Genomic DNA, 21,215 nt, shown 5'->3' on the forward strand with positions numbered 1-21,215 from the left:
ACAATTTAGCAACCGAAACATGTTTATGTAGTTATTTTACATTTGAAATTATTATAACTTTCTAATTTCTAATATGTACTAATTAATATTAATTTAATTCATTCAAGCGTTATTTAGTTTTTGAAATGTTTAAGACAAGCTCAAAATTCCAAATTTTCGTACTAATCGATGTTGTCAGAAAAAATTGCTGGTAATACCATTGTTGACTGTACTATATTGATATATAAATAGATAGATAACCCCATAAACTGTAAATACCCATTTTGAGTGAATATTCTGGTTATTTACCCGAAAAAATAGATACCCGGTATTTTACATCACAACTATATAGCTATTATGAAATATCTTATAAAACTCAATGTAAACGGTTTCAGCCTTATTACCCGGACTATTTCTGTGAAATGGGTTCGTCTGCGACAGACGGAGAAAGCAAATAAGATTCAAAAGGGACGTGTATACATGTATACAGAAAAGAACGATTTATTTTAGGACCGGCCCTTTATTGAATAATAGCTTTCAAACCGGTTTTATGCCCACCAGCTCGTCTGAGTCAGCAGACCCGGACTAGGGGCAGTATTACCAGTAAAAAAATTTTCGTTACTAAGAAACAAATATAGCTTTTCGATCATGTGAAATTTCGTTCTTGAGGAATGTCAATTTATTATACAGGTTGTTAGTTGTGTTACTGTTGTTTATATTAGTTATTTCATTTCGTTGCGATACATTTTTTGACATATCACAATTTTTTCGATTTTCACACAATCTTCTAAATTTAGTTAAACTTGGCAACATCGTTAAATATATTTTTATTCGATTATTTTTACTCACAAAATAAGATCCAACTAACAAAAGTAATCAATTAATTTTGAAATATTTCTAGGTTATGTTTTTTATATTTTTCAGTCTTCTAATTGATTAGTTAACTAAGCTACAATATATTCATAATATTCTCTTTAAATAGATAAATGAACATAATAAGAAATACAATAAATACCAACAAAACAATTAACCTAATATAATCTAAAACAACTTCATAAATGTAGAAAACAAAGAGACGCCTAAAGACCATAGAGAAAATATTAAAGATAGAGATAACCAGGTATGGGAGCTTGTTCAAGTGGGCATGAACGTCTGGCAGGGAGAGACAGAACATTCGTATATTTCTCTCTATTTCTGTTTACTCCATTCGGATTGAATCGAAATGACGTTGAAATTTCAAGTGGTAAGAGTGGCAAAATAGGAGAATAACAAATTTTTAATTTATTGGCGCATAGAGGAAGATAGATTGGTAAACCGATGCTCTTTCTCTCTTGTCCGAAGGTACAATTTAACTTATATGCCACTCTCTTTATGTTTAAAACCCCTCTCGAAAGTAAACAAAATTGGTGGATAATCAATAGCGTTGACGTTTGTTTGCACTACAACTGCTTTTTGAGGTTATGTTCTGAAATAGGGATACCGGGTGATGCCGACAGCATAACCTCGAAGTTGTACTGAATTTTCAATTTGCATTGAATATTCTTGTGAGGGCTTAATCTAATTTAGAAAAGTTTCTAGGTTATGCTGCTGATGTTTTTCAGTTTTATGATAGACTAATTAACTTAGTTACAAAACAGAAACAACATTCCCCATAGATTAATAAACACAACAGAGAGTACAATAAAAAATAACGAAATAGTTAATTTAACCTTTTAAACAAACATATTTACAATTTAGAATACAAACGGTCTCCCGAAAGTTAAAAAAAATGTTTACACTACTTAAAGACCCCAGTTTCAAAGTTCTTAAACAAGCATTATTTCTAACCTCTGACGATGTATTTAAATGCTGTCTTCTGTTGGTCAAAACGGCAGGAAATCGGAAAAATGATAAGCTATCTCGCTTAACACGCGATGTACAATTTACAAAATAACATTTTTGAATTAATTTGTCTAAGAATAAGAATTTAAAAATGAAAAACTCGCCAATGTTTATAAATATAAGTTTTCTGTTAAGATTATTTGCTACCGGGCTAAGAAGGTCGAACTGTCAACGTCATTCTGGAATGATTTATACGATTGGAATACTAGGTGACATTAAAAACATAACCTCGAAATACGAAAATTTCCTTATCCAATGAGTACTCTTGGGACGTTGATTTTCATGTATGAAACCGTCTAGTTAGAGTATTGTAAACTTGTGTTAAATCGTTTAATTTTCTAACCTCTTTGGAGTCTAAAATATAGTGGGTTTTTTGGGTTTGTTTGAAAAATTTCCAACTTAAACCTGTAATAGGATGAAATGTCTTATTTCTTTGTTTGACCGAAAACTTTTTAAACAACCTTGGTATAAACCATCAACATTAACATTTTATTACCAGCACAAACTAAATAATAATATTTTGATACCTTGAAGAAAAATTTTTGGTTAAATTGAGTATTTTGTTATTGATTAAATTAATGTGTTAGTCCGGTTCTGTGTAACCGCTCTCTCTACTGGATTGACCCGAATCCTGTTCACCATAATTACATCCGCTAGAAAAGCATGACCCCGGGGTATGTATGCATATATACGAACCAACCATCATCGGGGCAGATATATCTTTTCGGGGAATTTGACATCACAGGAGAGTCTGTGTTTTTGATAGAGAACTAACCGATGTTGCCAATTCTAATATTTAATTTAATCACTACCACTCGCTATATTCTTCTCAGCATATTGAAGTTAGTAAGCATTCTTGCTATTCTAGAATTTTAATACGTATCAAGTTTCTATGTATACTACCCCATATATTTACACAGGTTTAGTTTGAAACCTCTGAACATCTCATAAATGGAAAAATTTTAACAGGTGATGCATTGTTGCCATATGAATATATTTTTGCGTTAAAAAATAATATACAGTGTGATATTTAGGAGAATAGTGATTGCAATGGTAAATTTATTAGTAAAATATTTGTGTTTTCCATATTTGATTTTAAGAATAGAGTCAATTTGAATGCCCACATAAAATTGAATACAATTAAGAATTTCTCGACATACACAGAGTGTATTTTTATTATGAACTGTATAGAGGGTGTCTCATAAGTATTGTCAATTTTCATATGTGAAAATTCTCACGTCTTAATTTAAACATCGAGTGTAAAGTGCGATAAATATGAAATTCAAATATTGCTGTATGTAAATACTGTTGAGACATTAATGAAAAAAAAGAGTTTAAAGCAGCTGTGCCAGCAAGGAAAATATGTAAAATTGAAGGGAAAGACAGAGATTTTTAGTTTTAACTCAATTATAGAATTTCTAAATTGAGTATCTTTCGTAGTTTTATGATTTGTGGGCCATCAAAAATCTTTTCATTGAAGAACTAAGGAATTTTTAGAAAATGTAACAAAAGCTGTCCCCCCTGGACTATATTTTTTTACTTTCCGGGCTCCATATTTTTTCTTAAGGGCCAGTTTTTTCTTACCCAATTCACTTGTTTAGCTTTACTGTCTCAAAGACATAAAAAACAGAAAAATTTGTACGGCTCAGGCATGAAGAAGAAGGTACACGGCATATAAAAATGCTTTGATCTAAACGACGATTATGTCTAAAAATAAAGGAGAGTTTCCAAACAAGTATTACATTGCTAAGAAGTTTTTCAAAGAGAAAATGCGTTAAGAATCTTATTTAATAGACTAGTCTCGTATATACGCTTAAATAATGAAAATAAAAGTAACTCAAGGTGTTCAAAAAATTTGACAAAAAATAATTCATAAATGAATATTATCAACCACAAAATTCGCGGTAACAGACAAAAAGTTTAATTTTGTGTAAACTACGAGGATGATCCCAGAAGTACCTGATACAACAAATAAAACACAGAAATTTTAGAAAAAAATATATTTATTTTTTAACGCAATCTCTTTGTAGCTCCATACACTTTTCCCAGTTCGAGCTCCTCAAAATAGCTATTAACTGTCGATATCACCTCTTCAATATTCGAAAATTTTTCACCGCCGAGACATTTTTTCAAGTCTGGGAACACAAAATAATCCGAGGGATGAGGAAGCATACTTTAATTCATTAATTTTGGTTATTGCAATAACATATGTTTGAGCTGGTGCATTGTCTTGATGAAACAACACTTCCTTCTTAGTCAAATGCGGCCATTTTTGATGATGATGATTTCTGCTCTCAAACGTTTCAATAAGTTCGCATAATACTCGCCGTTGATAGTTTTTCCTCTTTCAAGGTAGTCGATGAAAATTATCTCACGCGTCTTCCAAAAAACCTTGCTGGTAGATGGAATGATCTTTGCCTTATATGGAGCCGGAGCCGGTTCTCCCTTTTCAGTCTATTGTTTTGATCTTTTGTTTGGGATGTAGCGTGTTTATTTGTTTAGTTATGTGAAACATTGCCAAACACTCCATGGAAACATCTTCTCTGTTTCTGTTCGGTTGTGAGCAACTTGCACCCAGCTTTCTCAAGTCTTAATATGTACCGCACTTCTTTAAATTCCTATTATCTTCAACATTTCTGGAGTCGTCACCTCATTTGGTCGACCACTGTGATGCTGGTCTTTGCACTCAAAACGTTCACTATTATTTATGGGTGCCAAACAAACACTAAACAACGTGGCGTCTCCAAACTTGAAACAAACCGCCTTCTCTAGGTCAGGCCAGGTACTTCCGCATCTATCCTCGTATAAATAGAAATGAAATGAAGAAGCAGAATGTTGGATAGCACTTAGATAATAAGGAAAAACTTCCATTCAACAAGGAAATGGCGCGTTTACGAATTAGAATTTAGGAAACATTCTCTAAGTTGAAACTGGTTCGCCAATGCCTTGGGATTTTTTTCACAAGCTTTGAAATGGAAAAATCAGAATCTGTACCTAAATTTCTAGCAAGTGTTGTTAATGGTTTGTCACATATTTTAAAATTATCGTAAAATCTTTGGAATTCCAAATATTTTTTATGATTATCTAAGCCTTGAATTTAATCCGCGATATTCAAATTAGGATTTTGAAGCATTTTACTTAAGATATCATTCCTTGATAATAAAACATAAAAGAAAACAAAATTACTAACTTCTATTACCAAATAGGTACACGGTACACAAGGCTTTTGGCCCTTCCAAACCTTTCATCTATTCTGTACAGGTTATGGTTATAAAAGACCAAGTAATAGGTAATATAAAATTCTACAACTTTTGTATTCACACTTTCTTCACATAACCTCAAAATTATGTGAAAAATTTTAATTTTTTATTTTTATCTTTTATAAAAAAAACTTTTTTAACGAAATTTGGTGCAAATTTACTACTTTATGTCCTAAATATACTGTAATTTGTTTGATTTGAAATATTTATTTTTTCACCTTATTTTGAATTAAAATCGAAGAAGCACCCTAATTTTCAAACGAAAATTCTCCTGTCAAAATATCACCTTTTTCGGAAAAGTCGGTGAATATTTTGTTCGTTGTAATCTCTACTTTTTGATGGTGTAAAAAATATTACCATCAGCATGGTTTCTCATAAAAGGCAAAAAAAACGAAGAAACCGAAAAATTTTTTAATCATATCTAAATTTTTTTAGTTATTTATTAAAACTTTACATTCTCAATTATGTTTATTAATGTGACACGGAATCACGTTTGTCGTGTAACGTCGTGACAAATGCTTGAGTTTTTTTTCGATTTTTTTGCCTTTTTGGAGAAAACTTACCATACTAATATTTTTCTACACCATCAGAAAGAAGATATTTGAATGAACAAAAAACTAAGGTACTCTTTAAAAAAAGCTGAATTTTCGATTGAAATTAGGCCGTTTCTTCGATTTAAAGTCAAAATAAGGTGAAAAATAAAATATTTCAAATCAAATCACAGTATATTTGGGGCATAAAAAAGTAAGTTTACAGAAAAAAAATATTTTTTGTAAAAGATAAAAACTAAAAACTTGGTTGAATAAATTTTGAGGTTATGTTAAAAAAATGTGAATACAAAAGTTGTAGAATTTTTTATTACCTACAACTTTGCAATTTAACTATTTTCCACAGGACTTGTAATTTACCTTAAAAAATTTTCCTTTCCATTTCCCGATCTCAGATCGCTCGTAAATTATTTTTCCTTTCATTTTTATTATATTCTTCTCTTTTTCCTATGTATTTCATCCTACAATTTTTTTTCACTTTATATAATTTTTAAAGGCTTTTACCCTGGTCTATTCTATAATATTGTTTAAAATGACCGTACTAAGTTTGGGTTTAGTACATGAAAATAGACGCTTTTCACACCCACCTTGTATTAACGGGAGACATTGTATCCAATTGATATACAGTTTCCATTTATGAAATATTCACATTTAGTTCATCCAATCATATATGATCAATTATAAATAGAAACTGACATCCGAAATATATGATTATGTATATTAATTTTGTTGCAAATATTCTATTTCGATTTGACAACACCGCTTCGTTATAAACCGAGTATCAGGTTCAACGGTTTTTGTTCGTTTAGTATTTCTTCGGTAGGTTATTCGTCTTCTTTATTTCTTTCCGTTTCCAGTCTGGTTTTGTTTGGTTTAACGAGAGGGTGTCTCATTCCGAAGTCGAAAGTGGACTCTTGGTTTTTTTTTGTGTGCGAGTGTCTTGTTCGGAATTTTTTGATTCGATTTAGTGAATGTGGTTCGATTAAAAAAGATTGGAAATTATTGAATATACAGGTAGGGTCTTATTAATTATATAATTATTGAATAGTGAACTGGTGTCTCATATATGTCGAGATTTTAATTTAAAAATATTTCATACATTGATTTAAATAATATGTAGTCCAGTCAATTACTAATTTCCCGTATATTTATCCTATAAAGTATACCTTTTGTTGAGATTGCTTTTTATCTGGGGATGGACGCCACCACTTCTCGGGTGGCAAGCAACTTTTATTTTTTAAAGTCAATACTTTCCGGCTTATTCCAGAGTAATTTTCATGTAAAAAAAATATGTTTTCATACGGTTTTTCGCTAATAACTGAGAAATAAATCGGTAAACCAGTAGGGAGCTAAATTATAGCTCATAAAAAACTAGAAACATTGTGAGATATATGCAAACCCAATATAAACCGAATTATTACTGAAGGTTGATTGGTACATTCGAACGCCAAAAAAGTTTCTACGTACAATAACCAAAAATTAATGAATTTCTCGGAGGAAACTGATAAAAGCTTTTTTAAATTCCTTTAAAAATCCACTATTTAATTTTTCACAAAAGTTCCTAGCATCAAAACTAAGCGAGTAGTGAAAATCCTACTCTCTCTTTCACCCCATTTGAAAAAAAAAGCTACAACTTTACAATTCACTTTATTTGTGTTGCTAAAGACGTTCTTGGTGTTAGACCAGTTAATTTTGGAAAATATCCATCTTGAAGTGAGAAAATAATTTTCATAATTTGGCGAGAAATCGCCTTTTATTCAGAATTAACTAGGTATTAATGTTGAAAATTTTCTGAGAAAAAATTGATGATTTTTCTTTTCTGAAAATTTTCGCGTTTTATCTATTTTCTAGTGTAAAAATTAAGCAAGATATGGTCGTTTGAAGCTCCGTTCGTTCGTTCACGAGCAATTTTTTGAGCTCTTTTTGAAAATAAAACCTGAAATTTTTTATTTATTTATCCGAGCTTGTAGCTTCTAAAAACATGTTGCTATCTTTAAGGCTTCGTTGAATTATCACTCAGGTATGAAATCTTATTTGTCTTTTAATTTTATTAGAATCGTTGTTTTTTCTCCCGTTTTTTTTATTAATGATCAATCTAAATAATTTTGTGTAAATCTACAAGGTTTGTTTGAAAAGTTTCCGACCAAGTTACGGTTGTAAATGATGTTCAGAAACTTTTGAGTCAACCCTTATACATATGGTAGGACTGGGATAAATTTAAAAAAAATATGAGTCTTACTAAATTATTTATGTAATTTAGAGAAGCTACACTGGGAAAATAATAAAATTTAAACGTATAGGGTAATTGGGACCCATATGGAGTTAAAATAAACAAAAACTAGAGATATAACCAGAAATAATGAGACAAAATAACAGTTCAAGAGTGGTATAAATATCAAATTAAGACAAAATATTATTTTTTTTTTATCTCGCTTTCTAATACAGTTTATATAAACCTAATTTCGATATCATTTAAACACATTCGCAAATTATGTACATATATATTTACGCTCGTGCAAAATTCCATTATGCTTTACTATTCAAAATGGCGGTCGATTTGCAATTTAAATTTGATGACTCATTACAGTTGAATAATTCGCTTTATTATTAACATCACCTCGTTGCACTCTCGCTATTACCTTGCTCCCCGTTCTCTCCTCTCCTACCGCCATCGTGCACGATTGTTTGAAATTCTCCACGTAGGCCAAAGCCTTACAATGAAAACGTGTTTTTGCCGTGGTTTAGCGGCCCGCCTACCCGTTCCGTTAAATATATTATAGGTATGGTTTCATATATATTTTTTACGTTGATATAAGGTCAAGTACTGAATGAACTGCGGAATAAAAAATAAAACAATGAAATTTCAATAAATTACCTTGTTACAGTTCAATTCAAAACATGATTTTATGGTTTGGAATTAATTATAATTAATCTACCGAAAAATACAATTGCTTCACTTTCTTGTAATCATTCTTTTTCTGTTTATTGCCGACGAAGCACGTTTATATAATAAATACAACAGTGACTCAAGTCGCACGCTCGCGGTCAAATGTCCATAGCAAAAAATTTGTAGCTTCCATTTTTTTTTTCTGATTTTAACATCTCGAAGCCATTAGCCTTTATCTTTATAATAAGTGGTCTATTTTGATATTGAGTTGTTTTGGTAAAGAAAAAATATCAAACGAAAAGGAAACTTAAACAATGAAGAAGGGTAAAGATAATACAAGTATAAATTTTATTTTCGAATGCTATTTACAATGTTAAAAAGTACGATAATGACAAACATAACAAAACGATTTTATAAACACAAGGAATTAACAACGGAAAAAAATTTGATAAAGCTCAGTATTTTCTTAATTTATCAAGTCCTTATCTTGTTTGAAATTAGACAAGAAATCGGTGCAACTCTTCTCTAAATTCGGAAGGTTTGGCTATTTATTTTGTTGCTTTGCTTAAGCCGTTCGCGAAAAATCGCAAGTACTGCTAAATTCATTTAAAGCTAGCATAAAATTTCGATAAATCAATCAATATCGAGTCAACTAGTAAACCAGAATTTGTTGCTGCAATTAAGTACTAGCGTAAATTAGAAAAAAAAAGAACGGAGGAATTTTTTATACTAGCAGAAATTTTCTTGAGACATGCTAGCTTGAATTCGACTTGTCACACGGAAAATGGAGAGAAGATTTAGTTGCTACATTGAACAATGTTCAAATGAGCCTGAAAGTGAACAACGATATAGGAACTAAAAATCGGTCGATCCTTTCGATTAGGAACCAATTACATGCTAGCTTGAACTTGACTCTTGTTGAATGGAAGGTGCTGAAAACATTTATTTGCTACATTGAACAATGTTCAAATGAGCCCGAAGAATAAGCAACAAAATGGAAACTGAAAATCGGCCGATCCATCCGATCAGCAAAACACGTTTTTCAGTTTTCTTAGACCTCCAGTATCAATTCTCCCGTTAAAATTTTACTGCTAAATTCCCAAACCCGGTTCAATGGTGTCCCAGGGACAGACAAGGTGGAACAGGGGACAAGCGAATGGAAATTGGGACTGTCCCGGGAAATCCTAGCAACCGTGATTTGGACGGCTATTGCCCTACATTAGGATAAAGTTTTCGAAACTGGCGTAAGCAGCGATGTGATCCCCTAAATTTTCTTCTATGTATCGATTATTCGTTTATAACTCGGTTTTCGCTTCCATTGAAATCTCGCCCAAACCATCCAGAAACCTCCTCCAAAATCCACGTTATCTTTGGTGCAACACTGCGAGAATCTTTTTCCAATATTTCTGTAGACTCGTCCTCTTCTATCGCTACCATGCAGGCACACTCTGCTTTCGACTGAAAAGAGAACGAAGCCTCATTTTTCGTCAGTCCAATTAACGCGCTCTCTGGTAATTCGTAGATAGGTTGGAGTCAGGTGTTTGACTTTTTGGCTCAAGGTTAGCTGCCTTAAATCTTGTTCTGACTGTTCAGCTACTCATACCCACTTCACTCGTTTCTCTGAGCTCTTGTTGGACACCAGTCTCTTAGCGATGAATCTGTTATATCTCTCGGATGTGCATCTTTTTCTTCTGGAACTGCGTCCTCTATGAGAGTTACCTTTCTCTTGGCAAACTCTGAAAACAGCAGATTGACTCATGTTTAGCGCCCTGGCAACTTTTCGTTGACTCTGGCCTTGTCGCAATAAGATGACCGCTTGAGTGCTTTATCACTTTCGTCTATATATTTATTGTAAAACCAGTGTTCAGTGTTATGGAAATGATGTTGATAGAGAACTGTATTTTCAATCATTGATTTAAAAGTATTTTTTGCTCGTAGTTCGCTATATTTGAATATGAGACGGGAGACATAAAAGCACAACTAACTTTTTGTGTAGTTTACTCCATAATCAATCTCTTTTTAATAACTAAAATAATACTGCTAAAGATCGGAATAACAAAAACCATGTTGCCACGACTTGTTTGTATATTTTTACTAATTATCCATATTCCAGTTGCAAGTTGCAAAGGATTTTCAGAGTTTTAGGTCAGATTTTACTAAAAACTGAAATCGAATCGCATAACAAACTAAAAGTTTTATAGACGTAAGGCTTCAAAGTAAACTGGAAGATAAATATGAAACAACGAAATAAGAAGTATTTTCTTGCATACATTATGAATTAATCAACGTACTTATTATATAATCACATTAATACTTCGAAAAACGGATATGGTATTAGATTAACATATTCCAAATTTAGAAAGTCTCGTCACATCGCAAACAGTTGTTTGAAAATTCTTAACGCGACTTTCCGGCAACGTGCCAGATCATAAACAACCCCAGAGGAATGCCAATAAAAACATTAAAACAAAGAACAAACGTCGACAAGAGTTACAACTACAGACGTAAAAAGAAAGGAAATGGTATCAAACGATTTTGAAACCAAGTGACAAAACCGGTTCGTCGTGTTTTATTTTTCTTCTTCGAATGATAAGTTCTAATAGAATGACTATTGGGAATTCAACGTTACTGCTACTTTCTCTAAGAATAGATTTTTGATACTAGACGCTGTATTGTCTTAGTTTATTAGAAATTTTACAAAGGGGAACAAGAAAGTAGTATCGTTTTCTTAAATAACAATCAAAGGAATAAATTTCATTTATAAAATACATAATCGTCCAAAAAAGGAAGTCTTAATATTCGAAATCTAACGGAATTGTTGAAACATAAACGCAATTTTGGAATAAATTTGATGATGAGTGCCTCTCCAAGGATTGAGGGTACGAATAGGGTTCGGCTTTCAAAACCCCATACCACATGCAGAAAACCCCAGCACAAGTGTTACCGATGAGAACGTCTGCGTTTTACTTGAGAGACCGATCCAGAAGGTAGTATACAATACACTGCGGTGGATTGGTTCCGCTGCCGGATAGACACCGCATGCACCAGTCACCGCGTCGATGAAATCCAGCAGCTGTTCTTCTGCGAAGTGTCTCGCTTGACACACGGCTATTCCTCGACACGATCGCTTTCGCCTTGGTTTATAAGCTCATAAAAGTGAGTCGTCTTTTGCACTGGCTGTCCTCCTGATGCCCATGAGGCGTCCGTTGGCCCCCCCTCACCAACATCAATGTCCAACTGCTCCTTGAAGAAGAAATCGTAGCTTGGAGTTTCTTTCAATGCATTCGTCATATTTTCATAAAAATATTTATTAATGTTATTTTCTCGTAAGTGCTTTTAATTTTATTTTACACGATCAACCCTCGTATCTTTCGTTTGTTCATTGTGTGATAATATATAGTATAAAAGTGTCGGAATTTTTTAAAAATGTACCTACCTAAGCTAAAATCGAGCATCAAATTAATTTTCCAATACGAAAATGACCTATTCAGACGCAAGCTCGTTCCTAAATTCGATCTCGCTGACAGGCTAAAAAATTCATGCTGATACTACGGACACGACCAACTTAGTTTGGCCTCCTACTGGAATTTTGCAACGCGTTCATTTCATCAGCGATCCGTCGGTATCAACGACATCTCGGCATCGCAGGGATTTCTAAAAATGCTTATTGGGCATTTTGTTATACTCGGGTCGAACGTAAAGGGAGACTAAATGCTGCGTAAGCTTATGATTAATTTTTTGCTTAGCTAATGTTAATCGATCAGTAACTAGCGGCGTGAAAAATTTTACCGGATCTAATTTCGCGGATTGTGTAAAATTTTTATACGAGGTGTAATCCAATCTTTATATCAGTTTATTAGAAAAATACTCAGTTTAGAACGAATGTTTTTTACTCTGGAGTAGTCGCGCCGGATCTATTTAACCTAGACCGTTTAGTTTGTACTGTAGTCAAAATGTCGCTTCGTCGTGGAGCGTACCCTTTCCCTCTACTTTTCTAACTTGAGGCGGATACCCTATGCATGTAGCCAGTCTAATTTCGTATTCGAAAAATGGTGCTATAACACTTGATTTTTTTATTCTTGTATTTTAGAAATGGACAATTCTTACGATAAAGAGTATGCACGTCGTCTGCGTCTTTGGGAAGACGTTCAACCAGCTCAGAACGCAAAAAATTTTACTAACTAGCAGCGATAGCTACGGTAGATTAAAAACTTGAGGCGTTCAGAGATCGGTGTAATTTTGAGCAATATATAAGGTCTAGTGAACGCCAGAATGTTTGATACATTAAATTTGGGAGTTTACTTTGGACAATAACCCAAGAGACCCTACCCTAAGTAATTACGCAAGAAGTATTGTCCTACAAATGATTCAACTTATTTCTGGAACGGGAAGAGAACTGATAACTGGTTTATCAGCTGCGAGCTCGTGGATATTATATTTCTAACGAGTGATATTTTTGCTGGGTATCTTCTTGGCAACACTGTTTTTGATAGATCACGCGTGAATCGTGTTTTGTGTCATTGTCAAACTTGTTCAGTTTGGTTTAAAATTTAATCATAAATCGACTTACGAACTAACAACTATTGCAAATTATCGAATTTTACTATCAAAATTCATGCTCGGTTATGATAGTGCATCGCGCACTTCTTCTAATTTATGGGCAGTTTGGTTGGCCTACTGAGGGAACTATTCGGAAGCTTGTGACTAAATTTCGAACCCAGTTTCGCCCGTACTTCTTCAAAAGCGACGATGGCCGAAATGTGTGATGATTTACGATTTTTTTTCCCAAAATGGAAGAATTGGACATACCTCACATGTGGTTTCAACAAGATGGTGCCACATGGCACGCGAAACAATGGTCAAATTGAGAGTCGCCTTAGTTTAACAGTTCATCTCACGTTTGAGGTCCGTCAATTGGCCGCCTAGATCGTGTGATTTAACGCCTTTGAACTATTTCTTGTGGGGCGATGTTAAGGATAATGTCTACAGGTATAAACCAGCAACGATTGACGCACTGAAAGGCATTTATTCGTTAAATACCGGCCGATATATTGGAGGGAATGTGCCAAAATTGGATCTTGCGCATGGGCTTTCTAAAGCGGAGCCCCGGCCAACTTTTGCATGGAATCATCTTCAAACATTGAATTACACTGATCGTTCTATCAATTCCAATAAAGATTGGCTTTTAAAACAAGACTCTAGTGTAGTATGCACCATGATGACGATTATATTCAGCCACAAAATAGAAAGCCAAACCTTCTATCGTAACCAAATCTGGAGTTGACGAGGTAGATAGGAAAGCAGTGCAAATAATGGGAACATAGATTTGGAAAGACGAGAATTTCTACAGCAGTTAGCAACATTAAAAAATTTTACACGTGAAGTAAGAAAGCGTCGACAACATGGACCTGGAAAATGGAAGCTATATCAAGAATGTATTGGTTCATATAACAAAATTAAGGCATACAAAAAAAAATGTTATAAATATTTGTTGAATACACTGTTTACATCACCACCACACCAACACTAGGGTAAATAGTTTACCTTCAGTGTCTGAGGTCGATAACTTGGTTGAGAAACGCGCGTCCGACTGTGTAATTGTGAGTGTTGATGTAGTGGTGGTGTAAATAGTGTATTTGGTATGAATATCGCCAACGGCTCCAGAAATTCCAACTTATATTATAGTTATCTAACAGCAATATGTTTTTTGATTCATCAATACACTTTGCAATTGATTTTTGCTCAAGTTTACTCAAAAATACGACTGAATATGACCCTTACCTGGCAAAAAACAAGGCGCAACTACTCCAGGGTTGAAACAGTTTTAAAGCACGAAAATATAAAAATGAAGTTTCAGAAATAATTTATATTAGTTCGGCTAAATGAAAAGTGTGACCAACTTTTATAATTTTCTATTAATTATCCATTTTTGTGAATGAGAGGGTAATGAAATGATGAAGCATTCGTAATCCATAAGCGTATCACTTCTTTTAGAAGACACTTAAAATATTTTTTCAAATTATACCTCGCGTATTTTCGTATTGAATAACATTTATATAAATATAATGAACATATCGGATGTACACTTAATTAACCTGCTTATAACTCTAGAAAAAAGTACAAAAATGTTTAATTTTTCCACAAAATATAAAGCACATAAGAGAGAGAGATTCGTTGGTTAAAGTTTGGTAGGATAAGGAGGATTTTTGTAAGGAAGATGGTTTGTTTGAGTAGGAACAGATATAGGAATAGCTCCTCTACAGGGCTGGGGTTGTGGTGGTTTCGTGGGGTTGTGTTTGCCTAACTATTTCTAAGGGGAGATTTTGGGTAAAAGAAAACGAAAGTGAAGCTTGTAAGCAAAAACGGTCCTATTCGGATGGTTTTTTTTTATTTTTCAGGGCCATTTGCTGGAGAACCGGCTCACCAGGTTGCAGGGAAACCGCAGGAAAATAAAGCACATATACTGGTTATATATTATATATAATTTACAAATATTGAGAGAAAAAATTATTTTTTCTAAGAATGAGTGCATTTTTGGTATTAGGTTCGAAATAATTGTAAAATTGTGTATTTTGAATTTTCCACAAAAAAGCCTTTCAATTTAAGAATGGTTAGGTTAGGTTGGGAAACTATGACTAATCGCATTGATGAGAAAGTATTAACTCTTTGTTAGTCTGTTGTTAACTCTTTTATAATTTTCTTTCGCTTGGGGCAGTAAACATTTCAAGCTAAATACAGGGATTGAAGATACCGTCTTTATACCTCCAAATGTGCGCTCGATGTACCCTCCTATATAATCTGTGCGCTCGAACCACCGTGCGTTCAATGCACGCATTCAGGGATTTATACCTTGATCTTGAAGCTGATCTACTTCTTACAAATCCAAATCGGAATCAAAAGATGCAACCAATATTCTCATGAATGGCTGGATCATTTCATCAGTAATATCGTCCAATTACCACATTTTTTCTTCTTCTTTAACTGTATGAGTTTTCAGGCTTCGCATTATTCACAGCCTCCAAAAACAACTGTTCAACATCATTCATTTTAAAATATATTTTTTTGATACTTTATCTGTGCTTTTACCAGTTAAATCGGGTTTTTTCTCGTAATGATATGGTAGTGATCTAACACACCGTAATTTTCTGCAATTTTATCTCATGCAGATTTTTGGACTTTCTTTCTATTAAAGAAACACAAAGGATTCAGCTCTTTAATCACAGAATTGGAATGGAAATTAATATTATTTAAATTTAACCAATTCTGAACTGTTAAGAATATACAACTTGAAGCTCCCTGTTATACGGAAAAATCTAAAAGCATATTTAAATAAAATATAAGAAAATTTTCAACTTTTATTGGCAAGTTGGCACTTTATAAATCTTATATAATCTTTAATACACAGGACCTTCGACCACCCCAAACCTTTTTCTATTGTTCTGTACAGCTTATGGTTATAAAAGACCAATAAAAGCCCGAAAACTTGTGTTACCTCAGGTATATTTATGAAAATTATCGAAAATATTTAGATTATTCTGTAAATAAAAATGTACTATAAAAGAAAACAATAAATTACGAGTGCGGTTTGACAAAACCCTTTTGTCAACTTCTTACATATACTTCATATAAATATTTCACGATAAACTAGAAAAAAAAATAATTAGCGAAAGCTTGAAACTAAAGAAACTCACTTTCTACAATCAACAAATGATTCTTTTATTAGTTCAGTGAGGTAATTAATTACGATTTTTGATAGCTTTTACTTGTAATTAGAAGAAAACTAGACCAACATATCGCTAATCAAAATTTCGCAATACCCACAATATTCAAAGATATACGAGGATCAATTGAAATGTTCAACATTTTAGAACTTTTTGTCCTTTCGAGACTCATGGTATTGCGATTTAGTCTTCAATATGCTTATATTCTATTTCCACATTTTTTTCAGAACGTCTGACTAAAGCTTCTATGCCACTTTAAAAATATGACGCATCTTCAGAGTCGAAATGTTCGCCTTTTTAATTTCATCTTCGCTGTTAAATATTTTACCCCTTAACTAGGCCTTCAGTATTACGAGGAATAAATAGTCTGACATGGCTAAATCAGTGCTATATGGTGGGTATTTAATCTCTATGAAGTCACATTCGTTTAGAGGATAGCGAAAGTGGATTGAAGTGTTGTCATGAATCAAGCACACACCTCGGCTGATTTTGCCGCGCCTTTTCGATAATTTTTTGACGCAACTGCTTTAGTAAATGAGAGTAATATGCTACGATCACGGTTATGTTTAGTCCCTTGAACTCGATGAAAAGGAAGGCCTCGCAGTTTTGAAATATTGTAGCAATTTGGTGCTTTTACCACATGGTCTAAGTAATAAATTTGACAATATATAAATACAAAATTTTCTGCGCAAACTATTCTCAAATTTTCAAGAACGAATAGAGTAAATTTTCATCTTATATGGTTGGAATTGATTTCTAATATTGTATATTTGTTTCAGGTCCATCTGTGAAAACTCGTAGAAGCAAAACCAGCGAAAACAAATCGAAATCTCGTAATCACAATACAAAAGAAGATTTAGAAAACAAACAAACCCGTAGACGTTATCCCGCAAACCGTACCACAAATAAAAAGAAAGTTCTCGAAGAAACCAATAACTCAAAACTTCGAGAAATCGAAGTTAGAGTTGAAAATTGTCTACAAGCGAATTCCACACTTTCCTCACTCTGTCGGCTGAAACTCCAACAAGTAATCGCAGAAGAAGAATCGCCGGAATTAAGTCCCGTAGATAAATCGGAACAACAACCACCCGAATCACCGGATCTCAGTCCGGTAGACGGTGACGTTAGCAATGGAAGTAGCAGTGTCGCTAGTGTCGAGTTAGTGAGTGTGAGTGCGCTTAGTGACGATGTGCAGTGTGAATCTATGCCTGCAGCGAAGAAAGTGGTGAATGGTGATTTAACCGAAAGTGAAGAGGATTGTGTGATAGTGGCTCAAACCAGGACTAGTTTAACGACAAATCAGACAGTGGAGCAAGGGGATTGCTCTATACGAGGTAACTATCATTTTTTTACTCTATTTTTTCACCCTACCCTTGTATTTTCGTCAATATTTGATACCGAGGAACCTGCTTCCACAAAAGCCCGCTAATGCGGAAACCTCTTTCATTAACCATGGATGGATGTATGTATGTTGTGCTAAGGAGTTCCATAGTCACTTTGGGAGAAAGTGGATAGAAGTAGTAGAATCTCCACGCCGCATTGATGAAAATTCTAGGAAATATTTGGACTATTCTAGTATAATAATATTTGAAATGAACGTACAAAGTTTTGCATTAGAATTTAGGTTTTATGCTAAACAAGACATTCCTCAACTCCCTGTCATTCCGCCAGAACTCATAGTAATAATGTTGGAGATTTCCCAACGTTTTCTTTTCTCCTGAAGGGTCAGATCCGATGGTAATACTCCCTTGTCGTCGCGGTTGTTAGGTCGCCGCAAAAACCGTTATATACACGCTTTCTATTCTTCAATTCATTGAAAATTATTAAGTTACTATAATTGAAGAAACATACCATCGTCAGTTTATTGCTCTTCTTATCTAGAAAGTAACTAATCATAACTAGAAATCACACCGATCTAATAATAGATCATTAGTTCAACAATGGAAACGTATCGTCATTCAATTTTATTATTCAATACAATCTGTATGTATGGGACGTTTCAAAAACGCATCAACTGTTGGTAGGGTTTGCATTTTAAACATATTTTCTTTCAGCTAACAGTTGCTGTACTAAAACGGTTCGCTTTAGAATAAAATATTACTAATACAGAGATCAGCATGAGTCTGGGAAAAAATATGCAGCGTTAAAATGAATTTATAAAAAGAAATTAAAAAAGGTATTCGAAAAAAGTACTGTAAGTGTTCAAATTAATGCCCATCTTGATCAATGCATTTACGGAGAAGTAGGCCAGGCGAAGCATGTCAAGCTGTCCGCGAAAAATTTCAAATTCTTCAATTGCAGTTGGGAGGTCGGGACGGGTGCGTGATGATCTTGCAGAAACGCGATCTTTGAGACGATACCACGGGAAGAAATCACAGGGTAACAGATCACATGACCATTCAACGAATCTTCGTTTGACTATCCATTATTCAAAATGAAAATTGAGGTACTCCGGCACACATAACGCCTAGTATCCTGCATGAAATTATAAATGTTCGTGAGTGTCGGTTCGTTGTCTATTTGCCCACGAGCACTTCCAGATGACTTTGACCCGTCACGTGAGCATAAAAAAAGTACGGACTCACCACACCTCCCGCATGGATATCTACCCACACATACACACCAGGTGTTTAATTATTCTTCAATGAATTGACCATACTGTTCAGCTTGAAGGTTGCATAATCCAACTACAAAATAGAATGTTTGAACTGCGGATCATCCTGACTCGCAAAATTCCAATTTGCGATCGAAATCATCCTCGTGAGGTGCGTGGAGGAGGCGCGGACGGTAAATTGGATAGTGGATGCGTTTCAGCATTCCTCGTAAAAAACGATAGGATATTTGCAGTTCACCCGATAGCCGCGCTATTCAACTAACGCCAACGCCACTGTCTCCATATTTTAGTTGGTTGTTGCAGATACCGATCGTCCAGAATGTGGCGCGTCGGCAACAGAGCCCGTTTTTAAGATGCCGACCACCGTACATAATTTTTAAAAATGTTCAAGCTATAATTATTATGTAAATAATTTTATTTGGAAACAAACACATAATTCAATTACGCTTACTGCTACTGCCACCAATATTTACTATATAATTATATTTAAAAATCGTATTACTAGTGACAACATTAGACAGTACTACGATAGATGCATTATCATCGATAGTCAGGTGAAGAATGACCGGATATCGTAGTGGTTGCTAGAAGAGTCAATTCAGTCTTTTTCGTCGATATAAACTCACTACGTTCACACCAGGAGAAACGTCCAAAATACGTAGATCTTGCAATTGAGATTAAACAGATATGGTGCAGCGAAAATGTGGAAGTAGTTGTGAAGTCAGCAACCGGCATCGTACCTACCAGAAAACATCATTGCCGACATCCAGAAGACTGTGTTATTGATCCTTTGCCTAAATCTTGCGATACTTTGTATCCAGGATAGTTAAATGATACTAGCTCTAAGCTGAGTAGTGCATAAGTCTTTTAATAAGAATAATAACCGAGTGTGCCAATTGATCCACTTAGAACGGATCCAATTAGAACGGACGACTTGTAGCGAAGATGGTGGTCAAATCGCTATGATATCGTGGTGAGAGGAGAAGCAAAGTCTGATTGACGTCGCCATTCCAACCGACCAGAACATCATAAAGAAAGAGGTAGAAAAAAAATAAATAATATACAAAGGTTTGGTCATGGAACTACTGAGAATGTGGATCACACGGGGTATGTTTCTACAGAATTTCGCGGTTTTGGTACACCTGATACATCGCTTATGCTACGGGAGTAGCAGTAGTAGGCAGCAGAGGAATACGAGCAGACAGAGAAAACAATAAGCGGAAAATTAAGTGCTAATTAAATGCTATTCTTGCATGGAAATGGCGACTTTTGTTTTCGGAGAGTAAAAAAGCTTCACAAAAAGACGACACGAAAAAAATGACTTTTTCCGAGTGTTTTCGGCAGAATAATGCGAATAATTCTGGCCCTAACGAGGCCACGCGAGTGGAATCATTCTACTTTATTATCTATTGATTTTGCAGAACAGGCAAATTCTAAAAATAAAGTTGCAGCCAATGAAATCAAGTAGAGTACAAAACAGACAAAAATTCCGTTGACAAAGCAGTATTGGAGAATCTGCGGCTTTCTTTAACCATTCTGTCAACTCGTTGTACCAGGTTATCGGAAACGACAGATTTGCGTCCGTGGCTCCCTTCATCATGCACATCATTACGGCCATCTTTAAACTTTCGACACCATTCACGTACAACACCATCACTCATAAAGCTTTCCCTATACACAGGACTCATTCTCCGATAGATTTCTGCAGCACTATCACCTTCAGCCTCTAGAAAACGAATCACACTTCGCAATTCACACTTGGCAGGAGCATGTTTACGTGGCTGTAGCACAACGCCGACTGACGTAGTCGCCTACAGCGCATGTCCGCTTTCTTCTTCTCACGATTCTGTTACTTCTCTGTACTATCTTGAAATGATCTTTGGTTATACACATTCATAGTTAGAACGTAGTAAATTGAGGCTTTAAATGTATTGAGTAACTTTACTTGTTATTAAATAGTCTTAAAGGTAGAATAATTGCATATTTGAGTGTTATTTATTTAGCCTGCCATATGTGTATAGCCAAATGAATTATTATATGCATATAACGACTACATACATAATTCAAGAAGTCACATAGATGATTTGTAATTTATTCTTTGCTTTTAAGAGTGGCCATACGAACGTCCGGGACCGTCATTTACTGTAGCTCATTGATAAAATGCATTCTTTTGTACACAGTATTGATTAATACTAATCAAAGGATCGTCGGCATTAATTTTATTGAATTTTCATTGAATAGTAGAGGTATTTACAATTATTTTAACGTCATAAACAAGTGTTTACTTGACTACATTGGATTATGAATGACTATGACTAAGAAAAA

At 34.2% G+C, this 21,215-nt stretch overlaps 1 protein-coding gene across 1 annotated transcript in view; it reads left to right on the plus strand.

The window, feature by feature from the left end:
- Positions 1-21,215, plus strand: part of LOC130897264 (probable JmjC domain-containing histone demethylation protein 2C) — a 318,396-nt gene that overhangs the window by 269,715 nt on the left and 27,466 nt on the right. Inside the window, exon 8 of the mRNA XM_057806023.1 lies at positions 17,056-17,610. Within this exon, the coding sequence (XP_057662006.1) occupies positions 17,056-17,610 (555 nt within the window). The remainder of the gene's footprint in view (positions 1-17,055; positions 17,611-21,215) is intronic.

Source organism: Diorhabda carinulata, chromosome 8 (assembly GCF_026250575.1).
Source record: "Diorhabda carinulata isolate Delta chromosome 8, icDioCari1.1, whole genome shotgun sequence".
Classification (NCBI taxonomy): Eukaryota; Metazoa; Arthropoda; class Insecta; order Coleoptera; family Chrysomelidae; genus Diorhabda; species Diorhabda carinulata.